Raw genomic sequence first — 21375 nt, 5'->3', positions numbered from 1 at the left:
GCGACCGGCCATTTTGACGCACACTCGCAAGGTTAGGTTAAGTTAGGAAGCAAGCAAGCAATTTAGGTTAGGTTAGGTAGCAAGGAAGGTATCATAAACGATACAGTTGAGTATGCCCTCTACACGGTCATGCTCCTCTGTACTCGCCGATTGAACAAAAGAGGCATGAGACTTTAGTCTTGAAGCTACATTTATAGATACAACAGGTACAAAACAAATCGAGGCGTCATAGCATTGAAACCACAGATTAATTACATTCTATAAATAGAGTTTTGGGTCGGAGATTCTTACAGAAAACAACCCTTTGTTAGTGTTAATTGAAATCGAATTCCAACGCTCTCTGCTTGATACATACAAATATTACTAGACAATAAACGGGAAGAAATTTAAAACAAAACGGAAAATACTGTCAAATGAATAAATCAGTAAAGAATTTGCCTTTCATTGTAACATAAGTGGGTGAAAAATCACCCAAATGCAAACCACTATCAGTCCTAGCGGCATGGCGTGGAAACCGCACCGTACAACGTTTATCTACTGTAGAGAGTATAGCATTCGAAGCCTTCGGTAGCTCGGTTGCCTTACATACTCTGCAGTAAGTACTTCAGTATTGGCTGTAAATGTATAATTTTTAGGCAAGGTGTCGTTTGGTACGTGCTACGGTCACGAGCATTAATATGTATACGCTTTGGTACCATGTCAACTTTTTTGACAAATTGAACTGCAAGTCTCACTAAATGTCAAATATGTTAGTGCGACAGAGTCCTAAAATGGGTACATTATATTGCTCATGACTGTACACATTTATAAAAATTGGGTAAATACCAATTTTTTATTTACACTCTTACCAACTCGCAATGGAGAAGCGTGATGGAGTATAATAAATGTATTATAATCGTTCACAAATTCACTTACCATTTATCTCTCGGACGTGTCGTAAGAGGTGTAAAATATAATATAAAACCTCATTATTCTCCAGTGTAGATTGGTGCTCCATTATTTTAGCAAGCAATTTCTTTCATAATGAAGGAATTTGAGAGGCTCATCCGAAGGCTACCTTCAGAAGAGCCCGCGGCTATCCACTTGTATTTTGCAAGTCAAATTGCGAGTGCTACGGTGGCCATTAAATTAATTTTTTTGGCTCGTTATTTCATTGTTGTGCTCAGCATGCAAAGGAATAAGTAGGCCCCATTGACCTTCAGCTTAAAGTACATTTAAGTTCTAAATATTATCATTATAATGATATTCTATTCGCTTTGTTGCCTCTCGTTTAAAATTATTCTCCAAAGTGGCATTAAAGTCAACTTAATTGTAGTGAAATATTAATTACTAAATTAACTTGGCTTGAGTCTTTAGTTTGTAACAGAAAAGACGCTTTATTCTTGGTGTCGCTTTAATATAATTTTTCATTCGCGTCGCTTAGTCTCAACGTTTTCGCTCAAAGAGTGAGTTATTCGATTTTACTAGAGAAAAACTTAAATTATATAAAAGGCAAAGTACGCGAAGTGAACTGTATCAAACAGAAAAGGAAAGCAGAGATCCGTGAAAGGGTGACAGTCCAAGAGAAAATATTCTTGAAACCAAAGAGTGTAGTTACTATCTTGGAATTTTCAACTTTGTAAATAAAAAAGGATTTCATAAAGACATAACATGGAAAGAGAGCTGTGGTTTTTTATAAAATGGCGACAGTAAAATTTTCAAAGAGAAGACATATTTTTAAAACCAAGATATCCGCTTACTTTGAAAGTTGGAATAAACACAACTTTGAAAATGACTGTGGAAATGAAGAGGCGTAACCAAATGTCGGTAGACCAATTCGTTTTACACTTCTTCTTCTATCGTGTGGGTTGTGAGGTGGAGTACCAACCTCATCAACCCTGGTGTCAGGGTTACTATTGAGCCGCCAAAGGCTCCTGACATGGCTCATGTAACGACTACTTACTTACATCAGTAAGTAGTAACCGGGACCAACGGCTAAACGTGCCTTCCGAAGCAAGGATTATCTTACTTGCGGAGAATCAGGTGATCAGCCTGTAATGTCCTAACCAAACTAGGGATCACAAAATGATTTTGTGATATGCCGCTACCGGGATTCGAACCCGGGACCTCCAGGTCGTGAGCCAAACGCTCAACCACTGGACCACAGAGGCCGTTTTACACTAAGGCCCGCGAGCAACTCACAACTATTATAAATAGGGGACTCCTTAAATAATAGCATACTAGTTACCGGGGACTGGCTCAATCAACCCTATAAGTTATTGACCAATTTATTTTCAATTAGCGCCCAAGCCAATGATGTTTGAATTTGTTTTTGAATTATTCACGTTTATATCTTAAATGTTTATCACGTGCTCAGCGGTGACAACATCGTGACGAAATTCACATTCAAAAAAATTCGAAGGTACGTGACCTAACCTGTATTAGGCTAGTTTTCCCTTCGCAGGACAGAATGTCAGACAGGCAGTCGCTTCTGTAAAAAACCGAACCTGTCAATTCTTCAAATTAGGTAAACGAACACCTTGAAAACGCTAGGGAGAAGGTAATGATTACCAATCGTCTTAACACCAACACTGGATTTCTTATTTATATGGAGTCTAGACCGTCATTAAAAAACCGCCGCCGGTTTTTTTGTAAATAAAGCTTGTGTGAACGTGGTCATAAAATAAATCGTTACTTACTAACAAAATATGGTTTTATATCGAAAAGAAAACTTATCATTTTAAATCGTTACTGATTTTAAATATCAGTGCTACTGTCAACTCTAACAGATATTAAGGGCGTGAGCTTATCCGTGTAATTGATACTTTTATTACCGTGAAAAAGTTACATGAGAAATGTAAATGTATTATTTGACTGTCATTTAAAGTTTTCTAATGCTGGTTTTGTTCAACAAAACATCAAAATTACCATGTTGTTTTTTGAAAACAATAAAAGCGTATGATTTATATCAAGTTGTTCATTACTTCATATCACACGCGATAAATAGCCTTGATATTGCCCTCGAACACTTTATAGTACTATTTGCACCCCATGGTTTGTTTATCTTGATTATCGCGGCTAAACGACACGAAAAAAGCGCATTATTAGTACTTATAATACGCTTAAGTGGACGTACGTGCAAATTGTAACTGCTGTAAGTTTGATTTATATCGTGGTATCGTGGTTGCTATCGGCCCACTAGATTCGATTAATTCTTTCAAATATCTCTCTCTGTAATCTGAAGAATCACAAAAAATAGGGACTTTCTCACAGAATGTAATAACAACTTTAGAACAAGTTGTATGTGACCTAACCTGTATGGCTTGTTTTCCCTTCGCGGGTTGGAAGGTCAGACAGGCAGTCGCTTCTTTAAAAAATAGGACCTGTCAAATCGTCAGGTTAGGTAAGCGGACCCTGCGAAAAACAGGATAATGCTAGGGACATGATAGTATAGTTGTAGTAAGTACCTATAATATGGACATTATTGATTAGTATACTTGTATTAGCCTCCGTGGTCTAGTGGTTAGAGCGTTAGGCTCAAGATCTGGAGGTCCGGGTTCGATTCCCGATGGGGACATTGTCGAAATCACTTTGTGAGACTGTCCTTTGTTTGGTAAGGGCTTTTCAGGCTTGAATCACCTGATTGTCCGAAAAAGTAAGATGATTCCGTGCTTCGGAAGGCACGTTAAGCCGTTGGTCCCGGCTATTAGCCGTAAAAACACCTCCACCAACCCGCAGTGGAGCAGCGTGGTGGAGTATGCTCCATACCCCCTCCGGTTAATTGAGGGGAGGCCTGTGCCCAGCAGTGGGACGTATATAGGCAGTTTATGTATACTTATATTAGTCGGTGAGACGTCAGTACACAAAAGTTATTTAGCTAGACGCGAAGGTTGTACTAAAGTGTTTAATAAAACCCCTGAATAGGATCAAGTGTATGTCTGTTATATTTATTTATATATGTAGGTATGTCTGTATGATGTCCCTTAATAATAAACGTTTCTTTCTTTCTTTAACAGCCCAAGAGAGTTTATGTATGTAAGTGTATACACAACCACTTCGCTTCGCTTTGCCACAAAAAAAACACATAATAACCAAATGTAAGTAACATTTTCAATTTTTTATTTCACATCGCTTATTCGAACATAATAACAAACCATTTACTTCCAAACGTAAACTGACTTTAAAAACACCACAGTCTAAATTCTACGTAGGTTTTATGAGGGTCGAATGCGTAAACATTAACGGGTGTGAACGCACCCTTTGTCCGGTAAATGAGAGAGGCTCGTAATTTGTTAATGTCTTTAGATTCGACGCTGACAGTTTTTATGGATATATTTATTAACTTATACCATACCCGCGACATTTAATTAAAATCTCATTTTTATCGTGTTTTCAGGGCGCTCTCCTTCTTCCTTAAGCAGGAAGAGCCAGAAGGGTGGGGGGATCGGCGCCCGATACGAATTGGTGCGGGCGAAGAGTTACCGTTGTATACGAGTATTTTTTTTTATAAATTCTATGTTTACATTAACAGCTAAGTGAGACTATGATAGTGATTAAGTAGCGCACAGAGATGGTAGTAATGGTGGGCTTTCAAGATCAGAAGTTTTTACGACCTATTGGATTTTGTATGAACTCAAAAAATATCGCGCGCGGCACGGTTTATACAAACACTAGCTTCCGTCCGAGAAATGCTTCTATGAGCATTTATAATCGTTTGAGAACTTTTACTAACGCCTGACATATTCGGAAACTCAAAGTTCTGACCTGGTCACTCAATAGGCACGCATATAGTTTACATAAGTTTTCATAAGTTTGATTATATCCCAATTTGGGTAGTCAGATGTACATCCGTCGCAAGATGAACTAAGTACCCACACTTCACCAAACTTTCTGTTAGACCAACGTGAGTCGTAACGCCGTCTATTTTGTTTACTTTTAAGACAATAACTTATCACGTTCAATTACGTACTCAGTGGAAAAATTCCTTGGATCATTTGCAGAAAGAAAAATCTATAAGAAAACTTGGAATCGTAAAAATATGTGAAACTTTGTAGAGCAAAAAGTAGTTACGAACAAAATTACCGCCTGATCTTCAGTCTGGATTTCAATACTTAAAATATAAAGTTGGAGAAATCCACAGAACATTGAACTCTCAACTCTGAACTGAACAACAATGATAAAACTTTTAGACAGCTACAATATTTCTTCGGAGATTCGTCAGTCAAGTTACAAAGAAAAAAGAACTTTGAAAGAACTGACTATTTAGGAACTTTTGTCAGTAAAGTAATTTTTAATATTCTCTGTCATTTTAAATACTTAACATGATACGTCCTAAAAATAGGTATAATTCCTTTCTAATATAATATGTCGGAAGGACTGTTTTAGGAGAGAACTAGTTTGAAGTGGATCGACACCGGTGGAGCATTCTGTCATATTCCCAAAGTGGATTGTAATTGTGACGTTATGCAGCTAAGTAATAATAATTATTATTATTTATTTCAGCCAAATGCAAACAAAATATACAATAAAATATTAAAATGCTTATGTATAATTATGTTTATTGACATGCATATTCGGAGGTATGTGACCTAACCTGTATTGAGCTGATTATCCGTTCGCTGGTTGAAAGGTCAGATAGGCGGTTGCTTCTGTAAAAACCGGACCTGTCAAATCTTCAGGTTAGGTAAGCGGACCGTGTGAATAACGGGATAATGCTCTAGGGAGATGATGATGGTGATGAAAATTTTAACCTACCAACATCATACTACCCGGACACGAACGGACCTCCAGATCGCCCATCGCTCTAACCTCTAGACCACAATAACACCGACTATACTGTATACATGACATTTGGAATTGTGGACCTAACGCCAACAGTGTGTTGGTGGCAAATATTTCTTCGTTAGCTATTCATGAATTTGGCTCCCCGAGTAAATATATGTCTATCATTATAGTGAATTGCTGAGAAAATTGTCAACTGTACAGAACGCCCAGTTCGTTGACAGTCACAAAATGAACACGTTCTTACCTTTTTAGGAAAATATAAAAATCCCTACGAGCTTTTGTCCGCGGCTTCGCTCGCGTTAAATTCGGGGTAATGCTTTCCTAATGTACCAATTTTTAGCAATTACCTTGAAAACTGCGAAAAGTCCTATATAAAATTTCACCCCCTCTATGAAGGGGCAAATTTCCAAAAAAATAAATGATTTTTTTGTTAGTCACAAATAGTCCGAAAAACAAATTTTAGCTTTCTACCTTGAAAATTGGAGAATGCTCCATACAAACTTCCACCTCCCATTTTAGGGAAGTGGGGGATTAGAAAGAGACAAAAAGTAGCGTAATTGCACTCTCCATCCCTAATAAAAATAAATATCTCCACTTAAAAAACCACGTCACATCGTCCGTTTCCGTTTTGCCGTGAAAGACGGACAAACAAACAGACACATAGACTTTCTCATTAATAATATTAGTATGGATTGGTCACAGTTCCCGGCATGTCATGGGAGCAAGCTACAGGCTGCAAAAGATCGCGACGAGTGGAAATCTCTTATTCGAGCCCTACATCTGAACGGGATAAAATTATTTAAATTATTATATTATATTAAGAAGAAGTAGAAGAAAATCACAGTTTTCTTTCTCAGGACTTAGCATCAACAGTATGGCTGCAAGTTGACTTTGATTATTTATTTATTTATTTATTTATTGTGTGTCACATACAGTACATATACTAAAATTGGAACGATACAGAGAAGATTAGCATGGCCCTGCGCAAGGATGACACAAAATCGTGAAGCCTTCCACATTTTTTTGAGGAGCTCGGTGGCGCTGCGGTAAACGCGCTCGGTCTTCGATTGTTGAAGTTAAGCAACTTTCGCAAAGGCCGGTCATAGGATGGGTGACCACAAAAAAAGTTTTCATCTCGAGCTCCTCCGTGCTTCGGAAGACACGTTAAGCCGTTGGTGGTCGTTAATAACCATCAATCCGCACTGGGCCCGCGTGGTGGTTTAAGGCCCGATCTCCCTATCCATCCATAGGGAAGGCCCGTGCCCCAGCAGTGGGGGGGGATGTCTCATGGTATTACAGTTCTTATGAGTAAATATGTACAAACACGTGACACCCTGTAAGGGCACCGATTACTTGTGGCTCTGCAACCCCATTGGGTATTATGATCCCGAGTTTATATTATTATACGTATGAATGTATGAATAAAAATATTAATATCTACTTGATGAAAGAAAATATGATTACGGATGTCGTTGGGAAAAATCTCGAATGAAACTGGAAATGTTATTCATGAAACAAACATATTTTTAGACAGTATTTTTTATGCAACTGTCGTAATACATAATTACAAAAACAATCATTCATCTGAATCACGAATCCCAAGAGACGATAATGTCAAATAAATGTTAGAATTGTTAATTTAATATTATTATAAGTTGACAGTTCATTTTCTTGTACGAACACATGGTCGCAATAAAACATTTCTATTCTGTTCTATTCTTTGAAATAAGTGCCTGAAAATGGTTTCTGATTATACTTTATGTTCTAATTCCTAATACAATACAACTAATTTATCCAACTTTGAAATGTTAAATCCTCTAGAAAGCCTTTAAAACACCTCGCAAGGTAAAATACGTTCGGCGATCTGATTACTTTAACAAACTTTTCTGAACGGATAATATGAAGCCCTTTCAAGATTTATTTTAGAAATGCGCTTAAAAATCCAATCCGAAAAGTTTTTCTCTTAATACTCAGTTAGCATAACTTTCCTTCCGTTAATAAAAACGATTCGTATCTTATTACAGACACTATTATACAAGGTCTCGGAAGTCTTGACTTATGAATTAAACCACAATTAAACTATTTTTTTTTACGTGACTTATTGTAGATTTGCCGCAGATGGCATTAACTACTTGTCCGGACAAATGGGAAGCGCTGAAGGCTCTCACCCGGTGCAATTAAACTATCTATCTCACTAACGATACCCGAAAGATTGGACAGGTCCGGTTTTTATAGAAGCGACTGCCTGTCTGACCCCCCCAACCCGCGAAGGAAAAACATATACCTCCGAAACTTAACATCTCAAAATAGAATCTTGATCTTGTGTAAGTATAAAATGTCAAAGTGAGTATCGTAACACGGTATAAAAATAGCGACTTTGTAAAGTCTCTACGAGTCAAATAGCTTTAAAAAGATATTGTTCGGCGTTTGAGATACACTTGTGGTTGGCTAGCCGGTTTAAAACAATGCCTTCTAACAATAAAGGCCGACCTTTGGTCCGTTCAGGCGAATATGTAGGCTATCTTTGTTTTAAAAAGTTCGTAGACATGAAACGGTCGTTAAGAACTGAATCTTCGTGTTTTTATTATGTACTTATTGTTATTTTTTAATTATAAAAAAACGCATAATCGTAAACGTTTTATGCCCGTTAATAAAATTTTGGAATTCAATAAATCATTAGCGTATAATATAAGTACCTAATATACCTTATATTAGTGGAAAAGTTCAAACTTCTCAAAGAATCTTAAAGCTATTGCCACTTCGACTTTATAGTCTGAAGAAGGGTATTCCATCGAAAGCACCCTCTTCGAAGGAAATTATATCGAATAAATCGTAAACTATACTTTAGCATAGGTTATAAACCGCGTCTGTTTGCCGTAAAATACTGATACCGAGAACTTATTGACTGCTTTAAAAATAGTCTAATAAAGAAATACTTAAAGTTAGTTTCAAAATCCAAAAAAATATAAAATAATTCTGCATCTGCCAGAATATGCACCATTATGAAACTTATTATTTTCTACACACATACATATACGTACATGAGATCACGCCTATTTCCTGTTGGGGTAGGCAGAGCCCACGGCATTCCACTTACATTACATTAGTCTTACATTTCATATATGTTCAAATTTTAATATTAAGAAATTTATGTAACGTCTTAAACCTAAATAAAGATTCTATCTATCTATCTATCTATCTACTACGATCCTGACACACCACTTTCGCTTCATCAAAAACCTTATTATTTTCCTTTTATGTGAAATTCCATCCCACTGTGTTGGTACTTTAAATTAGTTATAAGTACCTATGTTGAGGAGCTCGGTGGCGCAGCGGTAAACGCGCTCGGTCTGCGATTGTTGGAGTTAAGCAACTTTCGCAAAGGCCGGTCATAGGATAGGTGACCACAAAAAAATAAGTTTTCATCTCGAACTTCTCCATGCTTCGGAAGGCACGTTAAGCCGTTGGTCCGGGCTGCATTAGCAGTCGTTAATAACCATCAATCCACACTAGGCCCGCGTGATGGTTTAAGGCCCGTTCTCCCTATCCATCCATAGGGAAGGCCCGTGCCCCAGCAGTGGCGACGTTAATGTCCTGATGATGATGATGGACCTATGTTAGACTGAGTATTTCGGGGCGGAATTCAAGAGGGAAACCACTGCCTTATTTTTGCCTAAAAAGTAGCATGGAGAATGCTATTAAACCGACGAGACCGTAGCTCTTAAATTAGTGATGACCAATGTAATTACATAGTTTCAGTTTGGTATCATGATTAAAAACCAAAAATTAAAAAGTGTCTCTGACAATGAATAGGTCTAACTATTATACTTGGGAGGTTTATCGATCTAACTAGTTTTAACTAACTTAAAACAATAAAAATGAATGGGAGTCATGTCGCAATGTATAATTATAAATTATTCCTTATTTGTTATTCTGGTGTTATACTGTATTATTGTGTAGTTTGTATTATTGTGTAGTTTCAGTAGTTTTTGCATGAGAGTCCTCAAAAATAGGATGTCAATGTGTAATACCTTTTAAATCACATTGTCTTTTGGTAGGTTGTAAAACGAATACTTTAAAAAACATTGATATAGAATGTGATCCAAAAATAATAATGTACGTTACATCGGTACGTTACCTATTGAGCAGATATTATTAAAATTTCAAACCTTTTTAACATTTAAACTTTTCATAGACATGAAACAGACTTGGTCGGTGTTAGAGGTTCTTAGCAACAGAGTAATATTCTCTTTGGTAGCAGACATAACGCTTGTCTTCTGACAAGACATATTTATCATGTTTCAAAAAGCAAAAATATAGTCAAAAATAATATTTACAAAATTCTAGTACAAAAAAATGGGGTCGGCAAAGAAAGGTGCACCTAATCTTTATCACACGTATTACTTCTATGCAGCGCTATTGGCTGTAAAGTTGCTGTCGCTTCTGCCATTAGGACACTGTATGTGCAGTGTTGAGAAGTTCCAGAAGGCAAATATGAGTGACTTGAAGCATCTGACACCGTTTTGGCTGCTCGCTGGACTGTTTGTGACTACTTCCCCTGACCCCAACTTGGCTATTAACCTGATGCGTGCCTTTGCCGTCGCCCGATTTGTCTCCGCTCTTGGCTATATCTGTGATATCCCCAAATGCGCCACAGAAGGAGCCTTCTTCGTCTCCTTCACGATCACCAGCTTCATGGGCGCAGCAGTCGTCTGGAAATACAGTAACGCAATCTGAAAGTTTTTCATTCACAAAGTTATACACAGAACTTTATTAAAGTGTGACACGGTTGTGAAATAAAGTATGCAGGTGCGTTATGATTATAGGCTCAATAGAAACGGAACAAATCATTTCTGTGTTTCAATTGTAAGATTTTAGACTTGCGAGTTTCGTCTTTTCGGGATGTGATACCTAGTACATCGGGACTATAGAAACCTCAGATACTAAGATCGGTAGTTACTTATTATTTTCCCCTTTCTATAGTGGTCGCTTATTTTTGGAGTTTCCACTGTATACATTATGCGTCCCTTTTCTGAGAACAAGGCTTATCTTGGATGATTGAAGCCTATAATGGCCAAAGCCAAATAATTATGCAAATCGGCAAAAGATTGCAAACAAAAAAATCCAATCCTAGATCCAAGTTTTGTTAATTCTAAATGAGTTAAATGGTATTATTTACACCACTATACGCTTGCTTTTTACCTTCTAGAAACAATATTATTGTAAAGAAATTATAAATAGCGCATCATGCGCCCTTGTGGAACAACGGAAATAGGATAGTTTCCAACTGTTCAAATCAGTTACTTTTAACTAAACGACAAACACGAAATTACTATGTTTGTATGAATAAGCAGCCTGTGACGTCATAGAAAAACATGACAAAATATCGCACATATTATATTTTCCTTTATTAAAATTCATAATTAAGTTACTTAAATAGAAAAAAGAAAACATTGTTGTCACCTTTAGCTGTCTATATTTAGTAATCAGAATTTCATAATTTATCTTTGACCTAGGAAAGTAGCCGAAATAATAAAAGACACCACAAGAAGTTACACGACTTCGTAAACCTTAGACCATAGAGTAATTTGTAAAATGATAATCCTTTACCAATCAATGACATAATAAAAAAATAGCAAAAAAAAAATATCAAACTTCAAAATCAAAATATTTTCAAACAGCCGTTAAAAATCAATATAAACAAAATTATCAAGTGCCCTTAACAAGTTCAAAAGTCTAAAAAAAAACATCGTGCAATTTTGTACAAAATGGGGTCAAAGAAGGGTGGCGGCGGCGGCGGCAACCTAATGAACAGCTATTACTTCTACTCATCCATACTGGCTGTGCAACTTCTGGGTCTCATTCCGTTGGGGCATTGCATGTGTAGCGTGGAGCAGTTGAAACAAGCTCGTTTGACGGACCTGAGGCACTTAACCCCGTTCTGGCTACTTGCTGGTCTGTACGTGACCACGTCTCCTAACATTGATGTAGCCATGAACCTAATGCGCACGTTTGTCGCCGCAAGAATCATTACGTCTCTGGGATACATCACCAGGATCCCACAGTGTGCCATCGACGGAGCCTTCGCTGTTTCCTTCTCCATCAGTTTCTTCATGGGCGCTACTGTTCTTCACCGTTACAAAACTGCTTGGTAGTTATTTAAAATCATAAGAGGTTTTCATGACCAGCTTTGGTTCTTCAATTTGGAAAACATGAACTCCTAAATTTCTACTAAGTAATGTTTTTTATCAAAGTCAAACTACCTTTGTAAGAAAAATAAAACTGTATTTTGATAAATTATTTATTTTAGTACCCAAGATTAAGTTATTAAATATAACTAAGTACTCAAAATTAATATTGTTCAATATTTCACTCAAGGGTGACATTTTAGCTTACAACAGCAAAAATCAAACTTTATTAAACATTTTTAGACGAAAACAACATCACAACGCTCATTAGCATTTCTATTAGCATTAATTTGGTTTACATAATTAGAAAGTAAATGTTGATAAAGATAATCTTGCGTTAATACACTAGTGTCATAATAAATTTTGAACTAAATGTTATCCACGTTCTGAAGTTCTGATGATAACAGCCTCCGTGGTCTAGTGGTTAGAGCGTTACGCTCACGATCTGGAGGTCCGGGTTCGATTCCCGATGGGGACATTGTCGAAATCACTGTGTGAGACTGTCCTTTGTTTGGTAAGGACTTTTCAGGCTTGAGTCACCTGATTGTCCGAAAAAGTAAGATGATTCCGTGTTTCGGAGGGCACGTTAAGCCGTTGGTCCCGGCTATTGGCCGTAAAAACACCTCCACCAACCCGCACTGGAGCAGCGTGGTGGAGTATGCTCCATACCCCCTCCGGTTGATTGAGGGGAGGCCTGTGCCCAGCAGTGGGACGTATATAGGCAGTTTATGTTTATATGTATGAAGTTCTGATGCTCAAATAAATAATCTGTTTTTAAGCAACTTTAAATGAGTATAACTACTTATTTAAGGAATATTTTTTTCTGCAGTATATTTCGAAACTATGCCTATTCCGTATTTTATAAAATAACAAGAACTTCAGAAAATGTATGAGGCTGAGATATGGAGGCTTCTGCCGCAGGTTTACTTTTAAACGACAAATTTCATTAGTTTTAGTTTTACATACTTTAAACCGCTCTTGCTGGTTCAACCCCACTCTCTTTTACTACTACTCCTGCAAACAGATTACTAGGATATCTCTACTGCTTCTCAAATTCCATAGCCACTTTCCCGGTAGCGTATATTTTATGTGATAGGCTGCAATTTTATTATTAAGTACTTTTCGTAAGTTATTTTTTTTTTTGATAAATACATATCACACTAAGGTTTTTAGCTTTCCTGTGATTAGAAGGGATTTCCGTGCATGATAGTCGATACTTTAGTTTTTTGCCCTGCAGGTTATAATGCACAAGACGACCTTTCGATATACTATCGCAGAACTCCGTACGTCGTAAAGTTTGTGGACGAGTGGAGAGCAAAGTTGAAGAATGAACAATTTGCTCATACTTGTATAGCGCGCTCACTTGGCCTTTCTAACCTCTTTATTCTATTCCGTGGTTTAAACTCTTATAAATAGCTCAAATCCTTTGCGTGCAAGTGCAACTTCGAAAAACATCGATCTGTCTGTTATTGACGTCTGGTATGTCTGGCATTTACAATGGTACCAAAATAACACCAAATATGAAAAATAATACAAAAAAATATAGCACAGTAGTCTAAATTCTTCGTAAAATGTATTGTCCGTTGCATTCTTATTATTTCTATTCAGCCGTGCTAGTGGTGAAACTGATCGCTCTTATTCCGCTTTCCAGCATTGTTAAGAACAAGGATAAGGCAAACCGAGCTAAAGTAAGTGACTTGAAACATTTGACGCCGTTTTGGTTAGCGGCGGGATTATATGTAAGCACTGCGCCTGACCCCGAACTAGCTGTGAATTTGATGAGAGCATTTGTCGCCGCCAGATTGGTCGCGGCCCTAGGATACATCTTCTGTAATGTCCCAAGATCCTTGTTAGAAACAGCATTTTTCGTAACAGTCGCAATCAACAGCTACATGGGAGCAGCAGTTATATACGCCTATAGAAATAGTTTTTAATCCGATAAAGGAAAATTTATGTCTAATTTGGTCTTGTAAGAGAAGCCGTTCTGTGAAATATATGTGGCAATGTGATACTCATTTCGAAGTTTACAGTAACTACCATAGAGATTATCATTAATCAAGGAATAGCGTAATATGCATACACTTGTCAAAGTCTTCTGTCACAATCTCAGATCAAAATCATTATCCAGAACATAAAATGCCTGTCGATTTTGCTAACCAAGATACATCTGTTTCGACGAAACCAAAATGAATCTAAATGCCGGAACAAGTTTAACAAGTTATTCCACAGATCATAAATAATGACTTAAAAGGACCTACAAATTTCCGTCAGTGCAAAATGCAAATTTCCACGGGTTCCCTGCTGCACGCGTACTATTTCTACGCAGCATTGCTGGTGATAAAGTTGTTAGCGTTGATACCGATAGCTCGCATAATGTCGCGGCCCGAGAAGGTGGACCGAGCTAATTTGAGCGACATGAAGCATCTGACGCCGTTTTGGCTAATCTCAGGACTCTACCTGACCACAGGACCGGACCCAGATTTAGCCATCAATTTAATGCGGATATTCGTCATAGCAAGACTCATCTCCGGCTTTGGATATGTCTTCAAAACGGTACCAAAACTATTAGTCGAAGCCACCTTTTTGGTTTCTGTATCAATCAATAGCTTCATGGGGGCTTCAGTGATTTACAGTTACAGAAACGCTTTATAACTTTGAAAAAGTTTGTGTTTATAATTATGACTGTATAATAAGGTCTACTTTGATTAATCAGCGATTGTTTTAAACTAATCTTTTTTTTTGTTTCTTCTTTGCCTTTGATCGCTTCTTTTAATTCCGTATTGATATTCTGCGACCTAAAAATTACTAAACTCTCGTTTACTCAATTTTACTTTGAAAACACTAGGGATAAGTTTTTTTCTTTCCTTTTTTTTCAAGAAACTTGTATACTTATATTTATTCACGCCGCGTTCGTTTACTAAAACTTGATTTCTGTGTACTTATCCCTAACTCGGAATCTTTAACGGTATTTAACTTTACTTTTGAAGCCGGTGGGTTTGTTGACTTTAGAGCAAGGGTCATTCAAAAGGAAGGGTCATCGAGTTGAAACGAATAAGGGATTGGTCAAAGTCAAACAGAACTATTTATAACTTAATTTGGACTGCCGTCTAAATGTGTGTAGTTTTGAAATTAAAATTGAAGAATAGCGCTGCGGAGAGTTACCGGTCTGTACGCAGTATTCAAATTCAAATTCAAAATATTTGTTTCGGAAACTAGTCCATATTATGTTAGTAACAGAAAGCTTAACCTAGTATTAGCAACAGGTTCGAAAGACGTCAACATAAACATAAGCTACATGAGACCAGCCCGAGTCACCGATGCCGTGGGCAGCTATGTCATCATCAGCCCATTAACGTCCTCACTGCTGGGGCACGGGCCTTCCCTATGGATGGATTGGGAGATCGGGCCTTAAACCATCACGCGGGCCCAGTGCGAATTGATGGTTATTAACGACTGCTAATGCAGCCGGGACCAACGGCTTAACGTGCCTTCCGAAGCACGGAGGAGCTCGAGACCGGCCTTTGCGAAAGTTGCTTAACCTCAACAATCGCAGCCTGAGCGCGTTTACCGCTGCGCCACCGAGCTCCTCAATCGCACCCAGCGGCTCAACAGCAGCGGGTCGTAGGTGTATTATTCTTTATTCCATGTCTTAACATAAAATACCATAAAGGGTTGCGAAAGGGGCTGAGTTACAACCTAGGTTTGCTAACTTCATTAGGATTTACGAGCATGACTTTACATGTACGAAATAGAATAGAATAGAAATAGTTTATTATAAAAGGGCGCCACACACAAAAAACAGACAATAACATCATAGCAAATTTTCACTAAAAAAATTACAAAAAAAGCAAGATGGACGAGTACGAGTGAGGTCTTTTAAAACTGGGTGGTTAATCTGTGTTTTAATACTTAATTCAAAGTAAGGTAACATGAGAATAAAACATCGTAATTTTGAGGACAAATAGCCCGAAGACTGCATGGGTTTAAGGGTTGGGTATGCATGGTAAACTGTAAAACTAAGTAGGAAAGTACCTTCTACAGTTTACGTACTTATTTACTTAAGAGCAATCTTCCTCTAGTACAATACAGGGTTTTAGTAACATCGTAGCAAATACTGAGGGGAATGATTCAGACCATGATTCTGAGTTGATATCAAGTGGATTTTCATGTCGGAAAATTCATGAAAATTTTAGTGCTTTTTTAAATATTTTCCGTTCCATACTTGATATCAACTCAGAATCATGGCCTGAATCATCCCTCAATGTTTTTGTTAGGATGTAACTGACACCCTGTATAATGCATATCCTGGCCGTGCTATATATAGCTCAATGCACACTATACATACCAAAATGCTATTGTCCTTGGAGTCTGTATAACTCATTAAGTCATAGAAAAATAGACCTTATTTTCTCTGTCCTATGAATTAAATAATGACACATGTGTCAGTCACACAGGCTTTTATAAAAGGAAAAAATAGAGTCGATATTAGATCCACATTTTTCAAAAAAACTGGCGAAACGGATGAAGGGATTTCCGCACAAAAAATGAAATGGTATCTATTGTTAAAATAATTACAATCAGGAACGAACAATGACAACGTTTTTACAGAAAAAAAGATAAAAAAATATGTTCCTCTGAACTGCACAACTCGATCAGTGTAGACTATTTCACCATTCACACTTTTTAATAGATTATACCATGGTGGTTTACAAAAGTTGCTTAACTTCAACAATCGCAGACCGAGCGCGTTTACCGCTGCGCCTACCGAGCTCCTCAAATTAAAATTAATCATAATAAACATAAAATAATACTTAAAAAATAAGTGCAATAATATTCTATAATTATAAATTGTATCACTGACTAATAATTAAGTATGTTGTCCTCTCTACCAGTTGCAGTGCCCTTACCAGGTCTATGTTGATACTATAATACTTACTTCTGTATTTTTATAACACCACATTTTATACGAACACATGGTCGCAATAAAACACTTATTTTTCTATTTTTCTAGAAACGTAACTAAGTTACTATCCCTTCTTTGCCCGTGGTCCTACTGCGTAGTCCTACTAATAGTACCATGGGGATGTTTTTTTGCCCGTGGTTCTAGCAGTAGGACTGTAATATAAATATTATTATTTTGTATGGGCAATAGTCCTACTAATCGAATAGTACAGTCAACGTCAATATTATGAAATGCATTCTTTGCCCGTGGTTACTGGTTCTGAGGTCTCAGGTCGTATTATAATGAAAATGTTTTTTCTTGTTTGCTACAAACATTTTCTGTAAGGACTTCGTTTTGTGGGGTACTCGTTCAACACTCCCTCAATCTCATTGCATCAAAAGCTTTGTCTTTGTGCTTTACTCCTTTGAATCCAGATCTCGTTTGACTTCTCATTCGCTGTATTAAATGACTCTGGAATCAAACAGAAAGCAATCCACTTTGAAAGTGTTTCACCAGAGTTGCGTAGGATGCTTCTACCTAACAATATAAAGTATAACTATTATACCACATACATTGACCTATGTCTATAGATTCTGAATAATTTACTTCTAAAGTAGGACAAAGAGCAACTTTGTAGTAAAGGTCAGTGAAGTGTACGGTCACGAGCATTAATATTGACAAATTGAACTAAGTCTCACTAAATGTCAAATATGTTAGTGCGACACAGTCCTAAAGTGGGTACATTATATTGCTCATGACTGTACCCAAGTTAGCTTACTACCCACCTCAGCGCTAGACTTACAATATTACATAAGTTGCGGCGAAATATATAAATTAACTAGTAGGTAAGTAATAACTAACAGTTTTACTGCGACATTTCGCAGCTTATCATTATAAGGACATAAAAATACATTACAAAGTTACTGTACGTACATAGGTACATAAAAGTTCTTTTAGTATAGTATTGTATTATTAATGCTATCAGACCGATTTATACTATGTCTATTTGTGGAAACCTATAATTGGCTCCCCTGTATCGTATATATTTTTATATTGTTTAAAGTAGCTGTTGGTTTTCCGAAAATAAATAAATAAATAATCTAACTAAAAAGACAAAAGATTCTCAGATAATTTTTATTAACTTCCGGTGTTGGAAGAACCAACCAGAAATAAAAAGAAGATGTATATTGTTTACAGTTAAACGCTTTTTGATACCATTGGTGCGAAATTACAATCCTTTGCATTTTCCACAACAAAAGCACCTATTCTGATCTATGGTTTCCCGTCAAAACGTTATCTGTCTGTCAAGTTGAGGGGCAACCTCACTTCACATTCAAACATAACTAGTAAACAAACTCCATGGGGCGAACAATATCGCTGGACAGTCCAGTGGTTCAAGCTTACATTGCGCATTCAGCACTGATGGTCATCAAACTCCTAGTCTTCAGCCCGCTGGCAGCCGCCACCTGGGTCCATCAGAGCCTCTTCCAAGATCAGCACACTATAAGAAAAGCATACTTCACAGAATTGAAGACTTTAACCCCTTTTTGGATGTCTGGAGCGTTGTACGTGACACTAAACCCACCTTACCACATAGCGGTAAAGCTATTCAGGTTATTCTCTCTCTCGCGGTTCATCCTACTCCTAGGCTACTCCTCAAACCCCATCCATCCCTTCTTCATAGACATGTCTATGATATTCTCATACGTGATATCTTGCTACATGGCCTTCATGGTGACTGCATATTACTTCAATTGTTTGTGATAAAACGTTTACTGTAAGTAAAATCAACTGCTTATTTTAACAGTATTATAAACGAATCCAATACTACCTAGTATTGTTTCATTACTTATTTGTAAATATCTGCGCAGAACTGCGCGAACGAAGTCAGAATTGGGATGTAATCGTGTCTATGAGATTATTTTCTAGCGTACCTATAATGTGCCCCATTGCACCTTCAGCTGCGTTCGTAACCAAGTTTCATAACTGGTTACAGTTATCATCATAGTTATCATAACTGGTAAACAATTATTTTTTTAATGTTTTCTATGTAAATTATGCACGTCCACAAACTATGTCCCTCGATGACGTCATTAGTTATTGCAAAAATCATCATCGACGTAAACTGGCGTAAACATAATATTTATTTTTAAACCAAAAATCCAGTATGGGTGTTTTGTTGTGATAAAGCAATATTAAAGGAAAGTTTTCTGAATTCTGCTAAAATAACTGGAGCATAACAACAGCGATTCCAACTGTTTCCTGACCCTACAATGCACAGCGGAGCTACAACTCTAACAACCATATCGAGAGCAAGTTTTCGTTTACGTTTTACTTCGCCGAGCTTGTATTCAACACTTTCCAAATTTCACAGGACAGCGTTTCTAAAAGTCGAAATTGGATGAACATCGGTATGAGTATTTCGCTCGAAAAAGTATACGTTTCAGTTTGTGTAGTGGTTCCGAACTGAGCTCGTTGCCCAATGGGAATTTTTCGCTGTCAAAGCGGAAACGTGGCACTAGAATAATCTAACAACATGCGCACGGGAAAAGCTCTCAAAATAGTACACACAAATCACACTCATCTCTCTTATACACACTGTTAGTGACAACGTAACGAAGACTTTGTAAGATGATTCAGACCATGATTCTGAGTTGATATCAAGTGGAATTTCCTGTCGGAAAATTCATGAAAATGTTAGTGTTTTAGGTGCGCAGAGCTTCAACACAAGTCCCCATCAATTTGCAGTCACACTTAGCTATGAATTCCTAAAATCACCTGAGATAGATAAATCCCTAATCGCTTGGTCTTGCCGTCGATAGACCAAACTCGTGATCCGGCATGATGTCTGGAGAAGCAGCTAGGGGAGAGAGAACCAGCAGTATTTTTTTTTACCTCTGATGGGTTTTCTCTTGACCCCAGACTTGCCCGAAGGCATTGACGAGGCCTAAGATGGAGCGAGCTCGCCCAGGATACATGTAGCGATGCACTATGATTGTGGGCAAACGCAAACGTAAACATAATATAATCAGCCTATAGACGCCATAATTCATAATCGTTTATTCGTAATGAAAATGGTATTACAGTTTGCAGTTGGTCAGCATTTAACATTTGGTCTACATGTTTAGTTATTTAAATTATAACAATTATGCTAATAGTAAAATAAAATAAAATTGATAATTTAAATGTCAATCATTAGGTACATTAATTATGAAATATACACGACTAGGTTAACCTATGTTTATAAAAAAAAAGTATATGATGAATATTTGTTTTGATAAAGTCGGCTGGCTGGCATCGTCATGCTCATGATAGACAGCTCATAACACTGGAAAAAACGTACCTAATCTCTTACTCGACCTTTACAATAATAATATGCCCAGAACGATAAGCAGCTCGACGAATCGCGTGTTGTTTTTCCAACCCCATCACTTGTAATTATTCATATCTCAAAGAGAGCTCTTCCGTTTGAGTTGAGTATTTTCCGGGTGAAATATTTTTTGTTCTATTTTTCAAATGCTCGATTCGGTCATTGTTTCGGTACATATCTAGAGTATCAGTTAACAGAGTGGTCGTATCTAAATTGAATATCCTTTGTATGACTCCATTTCACCCACTTTTTCATTGTACTGTCATATTTTGTACCTAAATTACTTTTTGCCAGAATCTTTTCGGCTACAAACTACAAGAAATGTTCGTTATAATGTTATACAAATACGTTTATCTTGGTATGAACAGAATCGATAAAATTTGTAGGGTCAATTTATGAAGCGACCTTAAGGCATTGTCACACCCCAGTCACTATGGAGTGTCTGCGAATTTTTACCGTGCGCCACCTAACACGTAAGGGTCAGTTCACACCGAGACGCGACGCGAAGCGACGATACTCGAAGAGGCCAATGATTTCGCGCTGCGCCGCGAGCCGCCGCAACACGTCGCAAGACGCATCGTAGACTCGCCGCTGGTGCAGTCTGCCATTTACAAGCGCAAGTGGAGGGTGCGTACACCAAGATGCCAGTCTATCTTTATGTTTTCACTCCAGCACTCGACCGAACTGCACCAATTCTAAACGAAGTCTGAACGGAAATAGTAGACAAGTCGCTACAGCGGCCTCAAGCTGCGCCTCGCAGCGTCGCGAGGCTTCACGAGACGCAGCACGACCTTTACACGCCGTGCGTAGGTACTGGCAATGCACCGCTACGCCGCGATACGTCGCTGCGAGGCATCTCGAGGCACAGCGCTGCATGGTGCAACGTATTCTGAATTATCAAAATGAAATGTACTTATATCATTTTGTGTTGTAAATAAAGTATATTTTAAGTTGCTCTATTCAAATGTACGTGCATCGTCGCGTCGCGTCTCGGTGTGAGCTGACGCTAAGTGCGAGCGGGACACAACCAGCACGCTCTTCCATTACAAGAAATATGGACCCTGTGAGGTCTGAATTAAAAACATGATATATTATATATTACTCCTTAGCTT

General features: G+C 37.6%; 1 protein-coding gene and 1 pseudogene across 1 annotated transcript; both read left to right on the top strand.

Moving 5' to 3' along the window:
• The first annotated feature begins 6685 nt into the window (after positions 1-6685).
• On the top strand, positions 6686-6786 carry LOC126371658 (U6 spliceosomal RNA; annotated as a pseudogene).
• A 3333-nt stretch (positions 6787-10119) lies between these two features.
• On the top strand, positions 10120-10500 carry LOC126371631 (uncharacterized). The gene has a single exon (XM_050016945.1). The coding sequence runs from the start codon at positions 10120-10122 to the stop codon at positions 10498-10500; it is 381 nt and encodes a 126-aa protein (XP_049872902.1).
• The last annotated feature ends 10875 nt before the right edge of the window (positions 10501-21375 follow it).

Source organism: Pectinophora gossypiella, chromosome 12 (assembly GCF_024362695.1).
Source record: "Pectinophora gossypiella chromosome 12, ilPecGoss1.1, whole genome shotgun sequence".
Classification (NCBI taxonomy): domain Eukaryota; kingdom Metazoa; phylum Arthropoda; class Insecta; order Lepidoptera; family Gelechiidae; genus Pectinophora; species Pectinophora gossypiella.
The sequence above is the reverse complement of the archived record's forward strand: the minus strand, read 5'-3'. Positions and strand labels throughout refer to the sequence as shown.

What these genes read in the sequence shown, in the direction of transcription:
- LOC126371631 (XM_050016945.1), top strand. Translation starts at nt 10,120, where the DNA reads ATGGGGTCGGCAAAGAAAGGTGCACCTAATCTTTATCACACGTATTAC.